This window comes from Eurytemora carolleeae, unplaced genomic scaffold (genome assembly GCF_000591075.1).
Source record: "Eurytemora carolleeae unplaced genomic scaffold, Eaff_2.0 scaffold1574, whole genome shotgun sequence".
NCBI lineage: Eukaryota > Metazoa > Arthropoda > Copepoda > Calanoida > Temoridae > Eurytemora > Eurytemora carolleeae.
In genome coordinates this window covers 12,267-30,827 of record NW_019397461.1, presented here as the reverse complement: position 1 = coordinate 30,827, position 18,561 = coordinate 12,267, and the positions used below count along the sequence as shown (strand labels likewise).

General features: G+C 33.9%; 1 protein-coding gene and 1 long non-coding RNA gene across 2 annotated transcripts; both read left to right on the top strand.

Annotated features, from left to right (window-relative positions):
* The first annotated feature begins 1,051 nt into the window (after positions 1–1,051).
* Positions 1,052–1,656, top strand: LOC111714426 (uncharacterized). The gene is made up of 2 exons (XR_002767976.1): positions 1,052–1,239; positions 1,538–1,656. It is a non-coding gene; the product is annotated as an uncharacterized LOC111714426 (long non-coding RNA).
* Positions 1,657–10,108: 8,452 nt separating this feature from the next.
* LOC111714429 (homeobox protein 2) lies at positions 10,109–14,909 on the top strand. The gene is made up of 3 exons (XM_023489533.1): positions 10,109–10,165; positions 12,201–12,259; positions 13,513–14,909. The coding sequence occupies exon 3, from the start codon at positions 13,547–13,549 to the stop codon at positions 14,435–14,437; it is 891 nt and encodes a 296-aa protein (XP_023345301.1). The 5' UTR covers positions 10,109–10,165; positions 12,201–12,259; positions 13,513–13,546; the 3' UTR covers positions 14,438–14,909.
* Positions 14,910–18,561: the final 3,652 nt, after the last annotated feature.

Here is an 18,561-nt window from a genome sequence, read left to right as displayed (position 1 = left end):
GCACAAAATTTGGACCCGATCGGTTCAGCCGTCTTGACGGTTATTGGATACAATTACAAACAAACAGATAGACAGAACAACAGACAGACAAGCAAAGTATATATATAAAGAAAACCACGGTTGATTGATTGCTTGCTTGATTAGGAAAGAAGATTTTGAATCCGGTGTGCGGGTAGCTGTGCCTGCTGTTCTCCAATGTGTAGCTGAGAATAAGATGGATGAACTGAGAGGACTTCTCTCCAGGGTTGAACTGAAACGGTTTAGAACCGAGGTACATAATTAATTATTTTCTATTTATGTCCACTTTACTGTCCCGGCTTACCACTCTATTGTCCCTGATGACCAATTTATGGTCCCAGTTTACAACTTTATTTTCCCGGCTTGTCACTTTCTTGTCCCAGCTTACAACTTTATTTTCCTGGCTTGTCACTTTATTGTCCCAGCTTACAACTTTATTTTCCCGGCTGATCCCTTTATTGTCCCAGTTTACAACTTTATTTTCCCGGCTTGTCACTTTATTGTCCTAGCTTACACCTTATTTATCCCGGCTAACCCCTTGATTGTCCCAGCTTACAACTTCATTTTCCCGGCTAACCCCTTGATTGTCCTGGCTGGATTTTAAGCATTGATGTCCCTTGCAAACCCTTAATAGATGAAGAAATAACTATCATCGTTCTTGCAGATAGAAAATCATCTTTGAACAACTACATGAAATTATGTCAAAATGTCGACATAAAAATAAGTTAGTAAGTCTAGTGCAATGTTTGATTACATTTTATTTGAGATGAGACAAAAACGGAAAAGGAGGCTGCCTTGTATTTCACATCTTTTTCGGCATTCTATTTATTCACTCTCCCCTCTCAGGTTGAGATCAGTTGGGCTGATGAACTGCGCCGGAATTCCAGCATTGAAGTCTCCGATATTAAGAAAGTTACTGTTACAGATGTCAGGCTGCAACAAATTGTACAGAATAAGTATGCTTTTTCTTCAAAAGTGTGTTGGGCTTTATCTTTTTTTAATTTCAAATTCCAAGGAGGTGGGGGGNAACTAGGTAACCTAACCACACACCAATCACTAGGTTTTCCATATTTTAACTAGGTAACCTAACCACACACCAATCACTAGGTTTTCCATATTTTAACTAGGTAACCTAACCACACACCAATCACTAGGTTTTCCATATTTTAACTAGGTAACCTAACCACACACCAATCACTAGGTTTTCCATATTTTAACTAGGTAACCTAACCACACACCAATCACTAGGTTTTCCATATTTTAACTCGGTAACCTAACCACACACCAATCAATAGGTTTTCCTATTTTCGATACTCTTGAAGGAAAAATTAAACATTAAAAAGGATGTGTTTTTCCTATCATTAACATCTTCGCATGAAGGGTCACTTGAAGTTACGCTTACATTCCCTTTAAAGAGTGCAAGAAGCGCACTTGAAGCCCCCATGTTTGTTTACATACCCATACTAATTTAAATGTATATTTTACTTCATTATAATTCAATTATTTAATCCTTATTCAGGTTTCATCGAGATTACACTGGCGGACGACTTCCTGACTGGATCATTACAAAGTTTAAAATGGAAAATAAAAATGTGTTTAAAATTTGAAAAAATTGAAATAATATATTAATAAATATAATATATTTTTAGTAGCACAAGCGTTTTTTTTCTAAAATACATCCTGATACAGTGTTCATATAGAGATAACTAGAAAACTCCTAAATATGGAAGACGACCTGCAGACTCAAGTTAAGACTATAAATTAGCATGGGACACAGCAATTGTACAGTGTAAACGAACTCATTTCATCTAATTTGGGATTTAATTAACCTGTAGTAAGACTATTTCCTTTGTAGTAACGCCAAGTATTGCGATAAAGTCGTCTTACTATTTCAGAGTTTCATGTAGGAGACATCAAGGTTCCCCTGATGAACAGAATGGTAAGTCGATTCACAACCTCTACCCGATATCGATATCGTCGTATTTATATCTTGAAAATTGCATAGCGGACACGAGCATCTTTAAAAACGGAGTCGATCGAAATTATGTCTAAAGAATACTAACGACATGAAACAAACTGGGCTAACCAGAATAGGGAGACGACATTAAACAATATTGAGGTTGTTGCAAAGCAAGTAGCTTTACTAGTTAGTTATTAAATCACAATTGCTGTGCCTTATGCTATCTGGACCAAATAAAAGTTTTAGTTTAAAAGGACCGTTCACTTATTTGGGTAATTTCAGGGTAAACTAAACAGCCTATTCACTGATTTATGGTAATAGTCTTACTTTTCAAAGACAACTGCGGCTGGAGAAAAAGCCGATTTTTCGCTCAGAATTCGAGCGCAAAGGGACGGTCCTTCTCTATGAACACTATTTAATGTTTTTTTTCCAGTATGTAGTGAATCAAAATAAATTTCGAATATAAAATTAAACTGTAGTATCTAATCGTTAACTGTAAATGTCAGTATTTTTTATCTTTTTTTGTTTTTAACTTTCTATTTCTAAAATAACACTATTTAATCGCATTTAAAATTGTGTATTGCCTGTGTAAAAAGCTGAATTGAACGCGGCATGAAAAATGAAAAGTTGTGCACATACGCGAATAAAATCTACGAACCAAAATACGCGTAATGATTAATTGATTGTCGTAGAGACGTCGTCTTTGTATACACATTTTACATGTTTTAATACGAAAAACGTAAATTTCTTGCTAACTCAAATATAAAAAGTTTTCATATTTTAGTACATAATAACGAACACATAATGACATTAAAATATAATAGATTTAAATGTTATTGGGCTGTTGTTACTGAAAAAAGCATCAAATAGTGTCTATAGAGAGGGACCGTCCCTTTACGCTCGAATTCTGAACGAAAAATCGGCTTTTTCTCCGGCCACAGTTGTCTTTGGAAAGTAAGACTATTACCAATCAAGAGCGAATAGGCTGTTTAGTTTACCCTGAAATTACCCAAATAAGTGAACGGTCCCTTTAAAAGTCGAGTTTCTATTCCAGAGTATCACCATATAATTAGCAAATCCAAACTCTGAATTAACATTTTTTCCGTTAATTTTTTCTCCATTTTGGAATCTTAGACATTAAATTTACAATTTTTTCGTTTAAAGGTAATTACTTGTCACCTCATGTTATCCTAAGGATCCCCAAAAAAGGGAAATTTAGTGAAGATTAGAAAACCGTCATGGATTTCCTGTAATTGAATAATAATGCGAAAATACTGTACGTCTATTCTAATTTGCTAGCTCCGCTTTCTTTGGATCTTAAAACATTTGAAGAATTTCGTTCATATTGATTTAACTGGAGCAATCTGGATATATTTCTCAATATCTTCGTCAAAACTGGTAAACCAGATTTTTGAATTTCCAAGAGAATTAACAGATGTTTGTCGTCGTATATCTCAATACAACAAAGACGACTTAGTATTTATTTTTTTTTCTACCAAGCTTTCAAACAACATGAATAAACATGGACACAAGGACAAGCTATCAATTTCCAGTTAATCTTTGTTTACTTGTAACATGAAAAAAGCGTAAGTTTGAAATAAAATAAAATTAAATTAAATAGAAAAGTCGTCTTTAGTGCATCGATATAAAAGCCGACCACGTTTACTAAAATTGATTTTACTTCTTAATGCTTCACGAACAAAGACAGTGTATAATTTCTCACCTAATTCACATGTTTATTGTGACACTCTGTACAAGGAAAGGCATGGAGGGGCAGTATATACAGGGTGTCCCAAAAAACATGGGAATTCAGTGACGAATTCGATATCGTCTTTGTTACTCTGTTTGTATACTTGATTTTTCTTGTTTTACTAAGAACAACCGTATGCAGTCAAAACATAAAGAAACAAAATGTGAACATAGCAGACGAAACTCTTACAGATTACAGCTTTCTCAGTAGGTATCACTATACTAAATCAAAGAATTATTTGAAAAGACGATATCGAATTCGTCACTAAATTCCCATGTTTTTTGGAACACCCTGTTGTCTATATCAGATAAAGGAAAGGTAGGGAGGGGCGAGTAGCGCTCTGAAATTTATTGAAAAAATACACGTCTAGTCAATGTGTTGTGAAATATGAGCCCCCGTGATTCAGCTGGATACAGTTATATCTAATCCAAGCGTAAAATAAACTTATCTAAAATCTCCATATTTGGGCGGAAGAAATCAATTTTCCTCTTTCTTCTTGGTATACTTCAATACTTGGGAGAAATCTGGTCAAAATCAAATATCATTCTACTGGGTTGTGTGAAAAATTATATTTTATTTTTGAAAAAAATATTTTTTTGGATTATCGAAATACTGTAAGTCGAATTAATCCTAATTTTGCAAGGTTTACCATTTAAATGCAATATCTGAAAATTTTTCTATTTTTCATGCACACCCTTCTTATCATTTTAGATTTGTGGATCTTTTGTTAAGAGAGGAATTTTTATGATGTATAGATCTGAACCCACTCATTCCTTATGTGTGTAACGATTTCCCCCCACCCCCTCGGGAATCGAAAGTCTTAAACTTCCTTAATCCGTGAATCGGTGAAATCTATAGTTTTCATGGGATTTTCAGGCCCCAAGTGGATGGAAAGAAAGCATAATAAAGACCCCCACATTTAAAATAAACCCCCCCACGCTAGAAGTTGATGATGTATTTTTAAAGGGTTTAATTCGCTAATTAAAGGGAACATATATAGGTTTTAGGGGAAAATAAAAAAATTGGGAAAAAAATATGAAAAGGATTTTAAAAACTTGCCTTTTCATGTCCAATATTTCAATTTTTACCCCCAGCTCTTCAAAAATTTCAAGATTCTATATAATTCTGAAGTAAATTAAATTTCAAAAAAAATAAAGTTATGCAAAGTCATTTTTGACCTAAAGTGACAGTTGGCGTGGTTTAAAGTGTTCCTCCAAGATTGGCGTGTCAAATTTCGCAACATCAACCTTTAATCTTGATCAAAGCTTGTAACATTTGAAGGATATTACTTTTCTTTCTTAAAAAGTGTTAAATTCTGAACAATTCTTTCGTTGTTCCTGCAGAAGCAGAAATTTGCAATCATTTTTACAGAGAATCCAGTAGCTAAAGTATAAACATGATGTATCTCTCATTCATCCTTGTACATCAGATATGGCAAATGTGTACCTCAGTCATCCTTGTACATCGGACATGTCAAATGTGTACCTCATTCATCCTTGTACATCGGACATGTCAAATGTGTACCTCATTCATCCTTGTACATCGGACATGCCAAATGTGTACCTCATTCATCCTTGTACATCGGACATGGCAAATGTGTACCTCATTCATCCTTGTACATCGGACATGTCAAATGTGTACCTCAGTCATCCTTGTACATCGGACATGCCAAATGTGTACCTCATTCATCCTTGTACATCCGACATGGCAAATGTGTACCTTATTCATCCTTGTACATCGGACATGGCAAATGTGTACCTCAAGTCATCCTTGTACATCGGACCAGGGGGCGGAAACGTCATGTGTGTGTGTCTGTACCAAAAGAGTGTGTGTAAGTTTACAGTACCGAAGGTGTGTACTGTAGGTATATGCAGTACATACGAATCTCGGTACTTGTACAGTCTACGAGAGTACATTTGTTTATTGTTAATTGTTTACTTAAAAATAAGTTTAATATTTATATATTTAAGTCAACACTATAAGCCAAATGTTCATGCAAAGAATATAACTTGATTAAAGTTTACAACAAATAAAGTCGTTATTCAAGTTTAATTATAATTGACAACATTGTTCTGCAATTTCCTTGACTGTAATTATGTTGTGTGTCTGTACCAAAAGAGTGTGTGTTAGTTTAACGTACTGGTCTGCAAAGCAGTGTGACTGGCTTTCTCATGCCAGACCAGCGCCATTTCCTTTCCCTTTATTCCTATTCCCTGCATCGGACATGGCAAATGAAGGGTCAAGTGAATTTCAGAAACCATTATAGATCTCTAAATATTGTTTTTTATTATTTTGTATTTGAAAAGTGTACAATTCACTAAATGTTTATTTATGCGAAAAATGTTATTGCAACTTATATTTGTATTGTTAGTAATAATGTAAACAAAACAAAAATGAATAGATTTATATTTGTTACATGTTACAAACATACCCCTTCAGTCTTCTGTCAAGATATATAAAAACGTGTGTCAACTGAAGAGCGTTTTCAGTTGTTATTACTTTAACTTTACTATAAGCGTACTTACCTTAAATTAAAAGATTAGAATCATACAGCGCGTCCCATATCATATTTAGATTATCTCCAATCTTTAACGCCAAAAAACGCACATAATACTCAAAAAATCTAGCATTTTCTGGGAAAAAAAGTTCTATTAGCCTTATTAAATTTTTCAAAATATTTCATTCTTCTTAACCCTATTCCCGCTGGGGGTCAAATTGACCCCCCCCTGTAGTTTTTTTTACATAACTCAAAAAGTATTGGTCTGAGGCTGTTGAAATTTTCTGACTTTTCTTACATACCCAAAGCCCTCCCTTTAGGCCTAAAACCGGGCTTTAATACTAACTGCCTGAGTCCTCAGGCACACTGCCTGAATGACTGCTTTTGCCTGTAGCAAACTAAATCTTTGTTTTTGACCCACTTTCACTTGTCAGATTTTGATAAAATTTAGCTTTTTGGAAAGCCTATGACATAAGGAAACGGATTGCACAAGTTTTGCGAAAAAAAAGTTGCAAATTTTTTGCAAACAACCTGTCAAAGGAAATTTGCACATTTTTAGTTTTTCTTGATTAAAAATCAGGATATTTAAAATTTTGCAAAAATTTTTGCATATTTGAAATGGCATGGTCAAGGGCTTTTCAAAAATGTATAATTTGTCATTTTTTGGACAAATTTTTTTTTGCAAACATTTTTACTATAAAACTGGATTTTGCGATAAAAAATTCAATTTTCGCAAATTTGCAAATTTCTAAAAGTAGAGCACAAGAGCTTTCTAATGATGTATCATTTGTCATATTTGGACATAAAACATGGGATTTAGAGGGGGGGGGGTCAAATTGACCCCCCCCCAGCGTATCCTGGTTTTCAAGTACCCCAGCGGGGATAGGGTTAATTTTTCTGATTTGTCCCCCAAATCGTAATTTAGACCCATTGACGCGGTCTAATTTGATGTGGGACACCCTGTATCTAACATCCAAATAACCTTAGCAAAATGTATATTTTGAATTTTTTTAAATATTTAAAAGATACGTTTTGATTATGTTTGGTGATTTTTTGTGATGCAAATCTTGTAAAATATATTTTTACCTTCACTCTCTCTCTCTCTGTTAGATAGGGCTGACGCTTGGCTAAGTTTTGTTTGAAAAAACGAAAGTTTTTCAAAAATTAGTGAAAGTTTTAATGACGAACGTCAAAACGAAAACGAGGTTGCAATTAATAAAAAAAAGTTAGACCAAAAGCCATCGATAACTCACAGTGATACAGAGGTTCCAAGCTCTCTCCCAAAAATCTGTAAGACCTTTGCTTATTATTGCTTAAGAGAAGTAATTGAACAAGCTGGAGGCATGGGTCGACTTTGAAGTGTCGCAACGCCTTGGCCTTAAAGAATAAGTTCTAAAATAAACATATGTAATGCTACAAAACAGTATAAATAAGTTAATAAGGTAAAATTTAAGGCCAAGGCGTTGCGACACTTCAAAGTCGACCCATGCCTCCAGCTTGTTCTATCCGCAGTGCTCATCCTCCCTGGCAGATAAACCTGGTCTAACATGGTCTAACCTGGTCTAGAATAAAAGAAAAAATATGAATGCCTTATTTAAAACTTTCCATTATTTTATTTTTTCAGAGTTTGTCTTTTCAGAGCTGGGAATTATTCTGTTGTATACTCATTATACTAATTGCGTGATATAGATATCCATTGTGGGCAATTTTAATTCAAGAATCTATGCGAATTCGTTTCATTTTAGTTATTCCTCCGATGAAAAAAAGCTATCCTCAACCTCTAACTCTACTCAACCTCTGTCCACATCGGAAATATCCGTTTATCAACGAAAAGAACCTTCAAGTTATTGGTTTCGAGCGAACGGTAATTGCTATGTTTCTTCAACAAACCGTTAACGAACGTATTTAAAAAAAGTTCTATCTTGCCCAGCCCTACTCTTTGCAGTTTCTAGATTTATGATTTAAAGAATGGTATAAACATTGGTGACAGTCTAGTCAATAAATGCAGTTTTATGCAGGCCATCAATATGCATATATTCTCAGCAATTCTCACAGGTTTAGTTTATTCTTTATATTTTATTGTTTATAATTTAGTTTTGTGTTTTTATTCGGACATTTTATTTTATAATGGGAATTTCCGATTTTGTAATTTGCAACTGAACTTTTTCTAAAACTTGTCCTGAGCTGGGAAATTTTGAATGGTGGATATCGGGATTAATGCTTGATCCACTCTTTTTCTTAATCTCGAGATTAAATAATGCTTGTTCTTATCTCGTTATAAATCTCCAGATTAATTGAACGATCGGGATTAAGGATATCCCATTCTAAAGTTTTCAGTTCAGATTAAATATTGCTTGTTCTTCTCATGTTATTAATCTCCAGATTAATTAGCAGATCGGGATTGAGGATATCCCATTCTAAAGTTTTCAGCTCTGAACCTTTTAAAAATATATTCGTTTCACTGCAACACTTTAAAATTTACATAAGAGCGAGAACAAAAATCGACAGCATTCATTCCAAAGTTTTCTGAATCTCTCTGTATATTCGTTGTATGTCATTGGTTACTCTATTTTGTAAAAGTGTGATTAGTTATTTCTGAATTAATAGATTTTAAAATCAATTTTCTTAAACAATTAGTATTAATTTTTCAATTAAATATGCTATCAGGCGCTTCGCGTCCATCGTCTATTTCAGCTTTTAATTGTTGCTCAATCTTTCCGCATTTTCTATTCGACGAAGCAATAATAATTTTTTTTTTCTCGTGAACTTTCTAAATTTTTTGAAATTCTAAGCATTTATAAACCTTCCCTGGGCCTTACACAAATTTGGGCCCGATCGGTTCAATCGTTTTGACATTTATTGGATGCAAACAAACAGACAGACTAGACAAGCAAAGTATTGTTATAGATATAGTAGCTGAGATGTATTTTTTTTTCTGGATATCATTTTTAATATTATTTCCAGGATTTGTGGCAGTGAGTTTGATTAAGACCGGCTCAAGGAATATAGAGAAAACTTTAATTGCAATCAATAATTTTTAAGTCAAGCTAGATTATGAAATAACTACAGAAAAATTCGAAATTAAGCACATTTTGGTTGAAATTTTGAATAGTAAGACGACTTTTAGTCTTAAGTTATGACTTCAAATAGTCCAATGAACATTGTTCAGTCTAAACAGAACCATTTTACTCCAGAACAGATTTAAAAGTTACTAGTAAACCAAATGCACTTGATTATTGCTTTAAAGTCGTCTTCCTATTCCACTGTAGAATGTTGTAAATACCTCACAAAGAATTTTTTTAAAATATTACATCTTCTACTCTTTAACGATTTAAAAAATTGTTCTTTTATTGTTTTCGATTGAAAAAAAAATCTGATAATTTCTTTTATGTTTCTTAATTCTTATCATTTTACCGTCGTTTTCTTAATAAGAGAGGAACTAAACCACATTAACTAATTTTCTAATCCTTTAACTTTACAATCTCTGATGTTGTGCCAGAAGTCAGCAATTATATCAATACAATGAAGACAACTTTTTAATTTATAATGCATTGATCCCTAACAAGCATTTTTCAAATTACAAGTTTACAATTAAACAAAGAGAACCTGTTAATTGACCGCTTCTCTTTGTTTACATGTTTATACGTCTCTGCTGTTTGAAAGAAGGGTATACATCAAAATTGAAGTAGAAAGTCGTCTTCATTTTATTATGACGACGACTATATAACTTAAATATTTTAAACTAGAAATTCTGCTATATTTAATATTCATAATTATGAAATATCACGAGTTAACAAACTCATGCTTTAAAGATATGAAAGAGTAAAAATTGAAGTTTTAAAATAAAACTGGAAAGAAACTCTCCTGTATTGAGAACAGTGCACCGTTTTTCTTTGGACCAGATTTTTTCCCGTTTGGGCCTGATCCCCCAGGCACCAAGGTAGGTGCATGCATTGCACGGCGTATACAGGGAGGGGCTACATTTGTAGGCTATTATATTAACACAATGAAAACGACTTTTTCATTTTAGTTTTGATTGTTAACAAGCTATTTCGAACTAAAACTTTGCAAGAGTTTACAAGTGATCAAAGAGAAGCTTTTTTAATTATTATTATTATAAAGATTTACTCACACTCATAGATATAAATACATAAATAAATGGTGTAGTAATTAACAGCCTCTCTTGACTTCTATGTTTGAGTGCGTTCACCCGATGGCGGTCTGGGTTCTCCAGATGTTTAAGTGTGCTGTTTAAATGCTTGATATGAATCAAAATTGACATCGAAAGTCGTCTTCATTGTGTTGATATAATCCCCTGCCACTATATGAGGGCTACATGGAAGGATGATACTATAATGACGACCTAAAGCTTTAAAATTCTTATATTGAATTTTTACTTGCAAATCATTAAATATAATTTTGTAAAGACGGTACAGTTTACAGTTTACAGTTTACAGTTTACAGTTTACAGTTTACAGTTTACAGTTTACATTTTACAGTTTACAGTTTACAGTTTACAGTTTACAGTTTACAGTTTACAGTTTACAGTTTACAGTTTACAGTTTACAGTTTACAGTTTACAGTTTACAGTTTACAGTTTACAGTTTACAGTTTACAGTTTACAGTTTACAGTTTACAGTTTACAGTTTACAGTTTACAGTACAGAATAGGAGAGCAAATTCAACCTTTAAATTGTTATGAAATATTTCTTAAGGTCGTCATTGAAGACTCATTCTTTGTGGGTTGCCCTGTACTTCAGAGTGCAGTGGGACCCAGTAAGCTGGGGAAAAAAAGACGACATGCATGACTAAAGTATACAGGGAGAACCATAAAACTCTGGAATAGAAAGACGGCTTTTAGACTCAAGGTTTGACTTTGAATAGTCCAATAAACATTAGACACAACAAAGTCGCAGTGTAGACAGACCCATTTCACTTAATAAATAATTTAATAAGTTATTAATAGTATAACAATTAGCTTTGTAACAACATTAAATGCACTTAATTATTGCTCTAAATGTCGTCTTTCTATTCCACTGTTTTCTGGCTCTTATTGTATGAATTTGAATTTTCCAATGAACATGAAATATAGCAAATGTAGACACTAGACAAGCACATTTCAATTGATAAGCTCAAGCTACTCAAACTGAACCAATTTTCTTTATGAAAACATCAAATACACTAAATTTGCAAAAATATCGTCTTCTTATTCTACGGAAAACTAGGTACACAACCTACTGTACTTAGACACATGTAGTAGGTCGTTTATGTAATAGGTACACAACCTACTGTACTTAGACACATGTAGTAGGTCGTTTATGTAATAGGTACACAACCTACTGTACTTCAGACACATGTAGTAGGTACTTTATGTAATAGGTACACAATGTATTGTACTTCAGACACATGTAGTAGGTAATTTAGGTAATAGGTACACAACCTACTGTACTTACACATGTAGTAGGTACTTTATGTAATAGGTACACATACACAACCTACTGTACTTCAGACACATGTAGTAGGTACTTTAGGTAATAGGTACACAACCTATTGTACTTCAGACACATATAGTGGGTACTTTATGTAATGGTACACAACCTGTTGTACTTTAGACACATGTAATAAGTACACAACCTACTGTACTTCAGACACATGTAGTAGGTACTTTATGTAATAGGTACACAATGTATTGTACTTCAGACACATGTAGTAGGTAATTTAGGTAATAGGTACACAACCTACTGTACTTAAGACACATGTAGTAGGTACTTTAGGTAATAGGTACACAACCTACTGTACCTCAGACACATGTAGTAGGCACTTTATGTAATAGGTACACAACCTACTGTACCTCAGACACATGTAGTAGGCACTTTATGTAATAGGTTCACAACCTACTGTACTTTAGACACATGTAGTAGGTACTTTAGGTTATAGGTAAACAAATATTAACAGTTTGTAAATACTTTCTTTCAGGAGTATAAATTAATTCTTGAGTTCTTCAACGAGGCATTCACATTAATTCAAAATGTCAGGTAAAGTCAGAGTTTCAAGTTTATTTTTGACAAGAGAGTTAAATTAAGACTGGGATGGCCTTGGTTTTTAAAAATAATTCGTCCCAACTCGTTAACGAGAGCCTTAAGCTGGATCGTTCGTTCCTTTCCAAATCGCTCTGTTCCAAAAATAATTTTGTTCCGTTTTTTATTAACGATTGTCAATAAAATTTACCGTTCATTGACAGTTAGTTCGATAACGATGGTTGATTGTTAACCATGATTTATCTTCAGCAATGTGTGATCGTTAACGATGTCTTTCATTTTATGAATGAAGTTGAAGATGAGCCTAAACCCGTACATTCCTCTTTCGTTTATATAAGATTCTTTCAGTTTCTTCAAGAATCATTTTCATTGCATTCGTTAATTTCTTCGCACTATATGGACGGTTTGAGAACGATTTGGTCGGTTTGAGAACTGTATGGTCGGTTTGAGAACGAATAGGTCGGTTTGAGAACTATATGGTCGGTTTGAGAACGATATGGTCGGTTTGAGAACGATTTGGTCGGTTTGAGAACGATATGGTCGGTTTGAGATCGATATGGTCGGTTTGAGAACGATATGGTCGGGTTGAGAACGATTTGGTCGGTTTGAGAACTATACGGTCAGTTTGAGAACGATATGGTCGGTTTGAGAACGATATGGTCGGTTTGAGAACAATATGGATGGTTTGAGAACGCTCTCTCAGAAAATGTATTGCTAAGGTTCGAGTTAAAACACTCAATAATTGTTACCTTAATTAATACCAAAGTATATGAACAATCCCTTCCTGCGAATATTTTGGTTTCCCAATCCAAAAATACGAATTTAATAGTTTTGATTATGTATTCAGATTCTTATTCTTAATATTCTTGCCTTAGTTATATAGGGCCTGGTGCAAAGGTATTATAATGTTATTTGTTTGAATCACTTATTGTTTGTTTTATTTTTAATTGATTTTTTCTCTATAGGGTGTCCCAAAAATCATGGAAATTTAGTGACAATTGATAAATCGTCTTTTTTCCGCGCGGCATTGTTAAGTGAACATAATTTTAGTAGTGTTCCAATCTCAATAAATTTTCTGAACTATAATAACTATAATAACTATAATAACTTAAAATTTGAGATTATCATCATTTTCCAAATTCTAAAATTTTGCTGGAAATTATGTTAAAATAAAATGTTTTAAATTAGTAATAATTTTACTTAGTTTTAACTAATTAAGTTTAAACGATAAGCAACTTAATTTTTTTCAGAGAATTCAAAGATTTTGTGAAGACCAAGCTGGAAATGGATGACGAGGAAAACAGCACTAAACCCCCTAGAAAGCAAAACTATTATCCAACCCAAATGGACAAGGAATCCGGGAAAACCAATATGGAAATGAACGGGAATATGATCACTACTGAATCCTTTGTTAAATCAAACAAATACCCAACTAATATGGCCAAAGATCTGAAAATGAGCAGATTAAGATACTTGATGCATCAAAATAGAAAATCCAGAGATCCTTTAAAACTTGTAAATTATCATAACCCTTACAATCGGTTCCGGGGTTTTGAGGATAACGTTTTAAAACAAAAACACAAATATGGAGACCAACTCGACCAACCAAAGACAAATTTTTCAAGTAACCATCCCAATAACATGATTCGGAAAAACTTGATCAGAAATTCGAGAAAAAATATGGAGAATACAAAACTAAATTCTGATCTTCCAAATGTTTATCATTTTCAAAATGATATACTAAATGATCACAATAAAACGATTGTTCTTCCAAATATAAATCTATATCATAATAATACTCCAAGCTATCACACTGATATTATTGATGTTCCAAGTAATCACTATGATATTCTTAATGGTGTAAATGAAAATGCTCTTGAAACATCTGAAGAACTAGTGAATGATTGGAAAGGTCTCACGCTCACTAGTGATGGTTGGATGCCTTTCTTAAACGATAACAATAAAAATACGGGGACTAGGTCTGGTCATAATGAATTTGCCCTAGATCATAATGGAAATAACCAAGATCTTGCTAATAATGAGAAGTTTGCGGAAATGCGCAATGACAATACTAAAAGTGCTGCTGATTTCAAAAGCCAAAAATTACACCAAAATTATTTTCCTATTCATATTGCCGTCGGTGGAAAAAAGATTTGCCGCTGCTTAGCACAATAGTTTTAGAAGCATATTGCTAGCAACGCAACAAATCATTGACTTTGCTTAAAGGGAGTGTTCGCGAAAAATGAAAGGGGGTATAGGTTGACGTCGCATTGAATTTTTACTTCTTTCTGTTAAGTCTTTAAGGAGAAAAGGCTTAAAAACGATTCATAACCAAAGAACGTCGGACCCATACATATTCACGGAGATGCATTATTCCACTCTTGGGTATAAGACGTTTTTAACCATTTTCTTCTTCTAGGCGCAACTTATGAAATTAAAACTAGTAGCGATCAATAACGAATTTAATTCGATATCAGCATATACCCCTTTCATTTTTCGCGAACACTCCCTTTTAAGACGGACCCAAATTCGATATTTCTATTATTTATGAATTGTGCCTGTCTTAAAATATTTTTCGTTAGTATTTATATACTTTTGTTATATTTGGTTTTGTAAAGTAGATTAAAAAAATAAAACATTAAAAAGATTTTATTAAAGATCACATTTTTCGAGAGAGCTGTTTTTTGTTTTTCATTGATCAAAGAATATTTCATTGATCAAAGAATATAAAGTCTGATGGTTCTTTGGTTATTATAATTCACTTGAATATGTTTAGTGCATCTTTGATTGATATTAATGCTTTTTCTCTCATTGATTTCTTATTTCAAAAACTTTTTTGATCGAATTGATCCATCAAAGGGTATAAATATCTCTCAAAATTATGAAGTTATGATTAAGTATGAATTATACAAGGCCCTCGGTATGTATTTATACAATATGCATATTTATGTTGATTATATAGACATCAACTTAACATGCAAAGATTGCAAAGCCCGATTCACAACGGTACCCCTTACAAGCGTTGTACTAGATATCATTCGATATCAATGTCAATAATTTCGAAAACTGATTTTTTTTCGATTGTGGGTTTTCTTCAAAAGTGACATTGCGCATTTCTTATTGAACACCCCCCCTTCCTGTCATGATTATGAAAGATGTATGTCTGCATCAGGGGCACCCCCCCCCCCCTTCCTGCAATGATTATGAAAGCTGTATGTCCATCAGGCTGTATCACGACTTTGTATCAGTCTGCCAACCGTATTGATACACTTTAATTCTACACCAGAAACTTTAGACAATTGGTTTCTACTTCAGTAAAAACCAATTTTGATTTCTTAAGTTATTTAAAAAATTCGTTTATCTATCATAATATCTCCGAGGGGATAAATATAACATATTTAATATATTAAAATATTGAAATTATTGATTACTTTTGTTCTGTACAAGCTGTAACATTATAGCTGAGTAGGATTAACCTTATATTAATATTTAAAACTTGCAAATTTTTTTGTAACAGAATTCATATTTTGAAAAAGCATGCAAAATATCTTGACAAATTTCATCCGTTATATGACAACATTATTTCAAGAAATCTTCTGTTTCAAGTTTCAGATTCATGATTTTTAAGATTGCATAATATTGCATCTGATCAAGACATTTTATAATATTGCATCTGATCAAGACATTTTATAACACATACCTTTTAATCCAGGGGGAAATTTTGAAACATGATCGATATCAGAGTTGACATACACATTTTTGTTATTGATAAAATCAACCATTCTAATGGTATTGACAGTCAATATTTCGTTAAACACACCAACAATTTGAATAGTAACGAAAACATTATGCATACAGCGCTACCCACAAAGGATGAGACTGTAAAGACGACCTAAAACTCTTTTATTAGACGTTTCCAGGGTTAACTTAAGTATTCTGTCAAAACTATCGTCTTTTTCTAGCCTTTTTAATGAATGGACAGAGAAAAAAACAGATTCACAGAGGCCGGGATTCTTAAATAGAAAGAAAAAGACAGTGTTTATTTTGTACAGTCGTCTCTGAAGTCTCATCCTTTGTGGGTAACCCTGTATATTCAATAAATTTTTAAATTGTAACCAAGAAAAGGTTTTGAAAATCGTTAAAAATACCTGTCCATTTCAATATTATAATAAAATTTATTTTTGAAGAGATAAATCTTTTATATCTTATATCTTATTTTAGATTTTATGATTTTATGATTTTACACAATTTATAGAATTTCCAACTTATGAAATATTTATTATATCTTTCTCCCTATCTACTTATATAATATATCTCTCTATTTATTTATTTAATATATCTCTCTATCTACTTATTTTTATATATCTCCCTAATCCTATCCACCTGTCTAATATATCTACCCTATCTTCCTATTTAATATATCCCCCTATCTAACTATTTAATATATCCCCCTATCTACCTATCTAATATATCTCCCTAATATATTTCCCTTTCTACCTTTAAAATATAGTTCCCTAATATATTTTCTTATTTATATTTCTATCTATCTATCTATCTATCTATCTATCTATCTAATATATCTCCATCTACTAGATCTCCCTGAATCGTTATTTACGTGAACTGCATAGTTGTATAAAGGATACAATAGAATTACAAATCTTTGAATCCTCACCCCACCCTCTCATTTTAAACCACTAATACCCCTCCCCTCCCTGTACCTTCCCTGCACCCCACTTGATACCCCCTCCCTGCACCCCCGCCCAGCCCTCCATATCTTGTAGGTGTATACTGTAACCTATCAATCCTGGGCTGGAATTTGATTTGACCATCAAGGCAGAAGCTGAATACAATGCTTGTTTTCAAGTTCACCTAACACTAGGGGGCGAACATACATGACCTCAAGGCGGACATACAGGACCTTAAGGCGGACACACAGGACCTAAAGGCTGACATACATGACCTCAAGGTGGACATACATGACCTCAAGGCGGACTACAGGACCTCAAGGCGAACATACATGATCTCAAGGCGAACATACATGACCTCAAGGCGGACATACATGACCTCAAGGCGGACATACATGACCTCAAGGCGGACTACAGGACCTCAAGGCGAACATACATGATCTCAAACATACATGACCTCAAGGCGGACATACATGACCTCAAGGCGGACATACATGACCTCAAGGCGGACACACAGGAACTCAAGGCGGACATACAGGACCTCAAGGCGGACAAACAGGACCTCAAGGTGGACAAACAGGACCTCAAGGTGGACAAACAGGACCTCAAGGCGGACAACAGAACCTAAAGGCGGACATACAGGACCTCAAGGTACGTGGACTACAGGACCTCAAACCAGACACACATGACCGCGATGTGGACAAATAAGACCTCAAGGCGGACATATGCGAACCTCAAGGCGGAAACACAGCCAACAGGTTATCAAGGCGGAAACACAGGACCTTAAGGCAGACGTGCAGGACCTCAAGGTGAAAATCAAAGACCTCCAGGCGGACACATAGGTCCTCATGGGAAACATATAGGACCTCAATGCAGAATCACCGGATCTCAAGGCAGACACGCAAGACCTTAAGGCGGATGGAGTCTTGGATGAATGTGTTTCTGAAAAAAAATAGATATCTTTGAAAAAATGGAATTTAGTGAGGCTTATTTTAAACTGTGACCTCTGAATGTTTGTAAATCAAATTCCATGTTTAAAGAAGACATTGTCCGAGATGATTGGGGCTAGACATCTGGTGAGGAATGCAAGAAAGTGTTCTTTCCCTCCCCCTCCGCGCCATCTTTCAGATTCAAACATCTGAAAAATGCGGGAGATAATGCAAGGACCTTGTATTTCGCTCATTCCTTCCATATAATTCAGGACAGGAATTTTATACATTTGATATATATCAGACAGAGTAACAGATACGGTGTATAGGTTACTAGAGTAGTTTAAAGTAGGACAGTTGATAAAAGTTTTGATATGAAACAACATATGAAGTGAACCCTAAAACTGTGGAATTGGAAGACGACATTAAAGCGATGATGAAGGCGGCAATACCAGGTGGCATGAAAATTGCGTGTGTTCCACAGCATAATTTCTGTGTTTCATGTTGATTTTACTATCTGCAAATTCGAAAATCTTCTTCCTTCTATTATTTTTATGGACACCATTGTATATAAAGAAAATGGTCCTAAATTAACTCTGCAGAGCTAATCCTTCTTATTACCCCTCCACGTAATATAAGTAACCGACCTCCCGTGGATTTATTCAACTCTCATACTTCCTGTAAA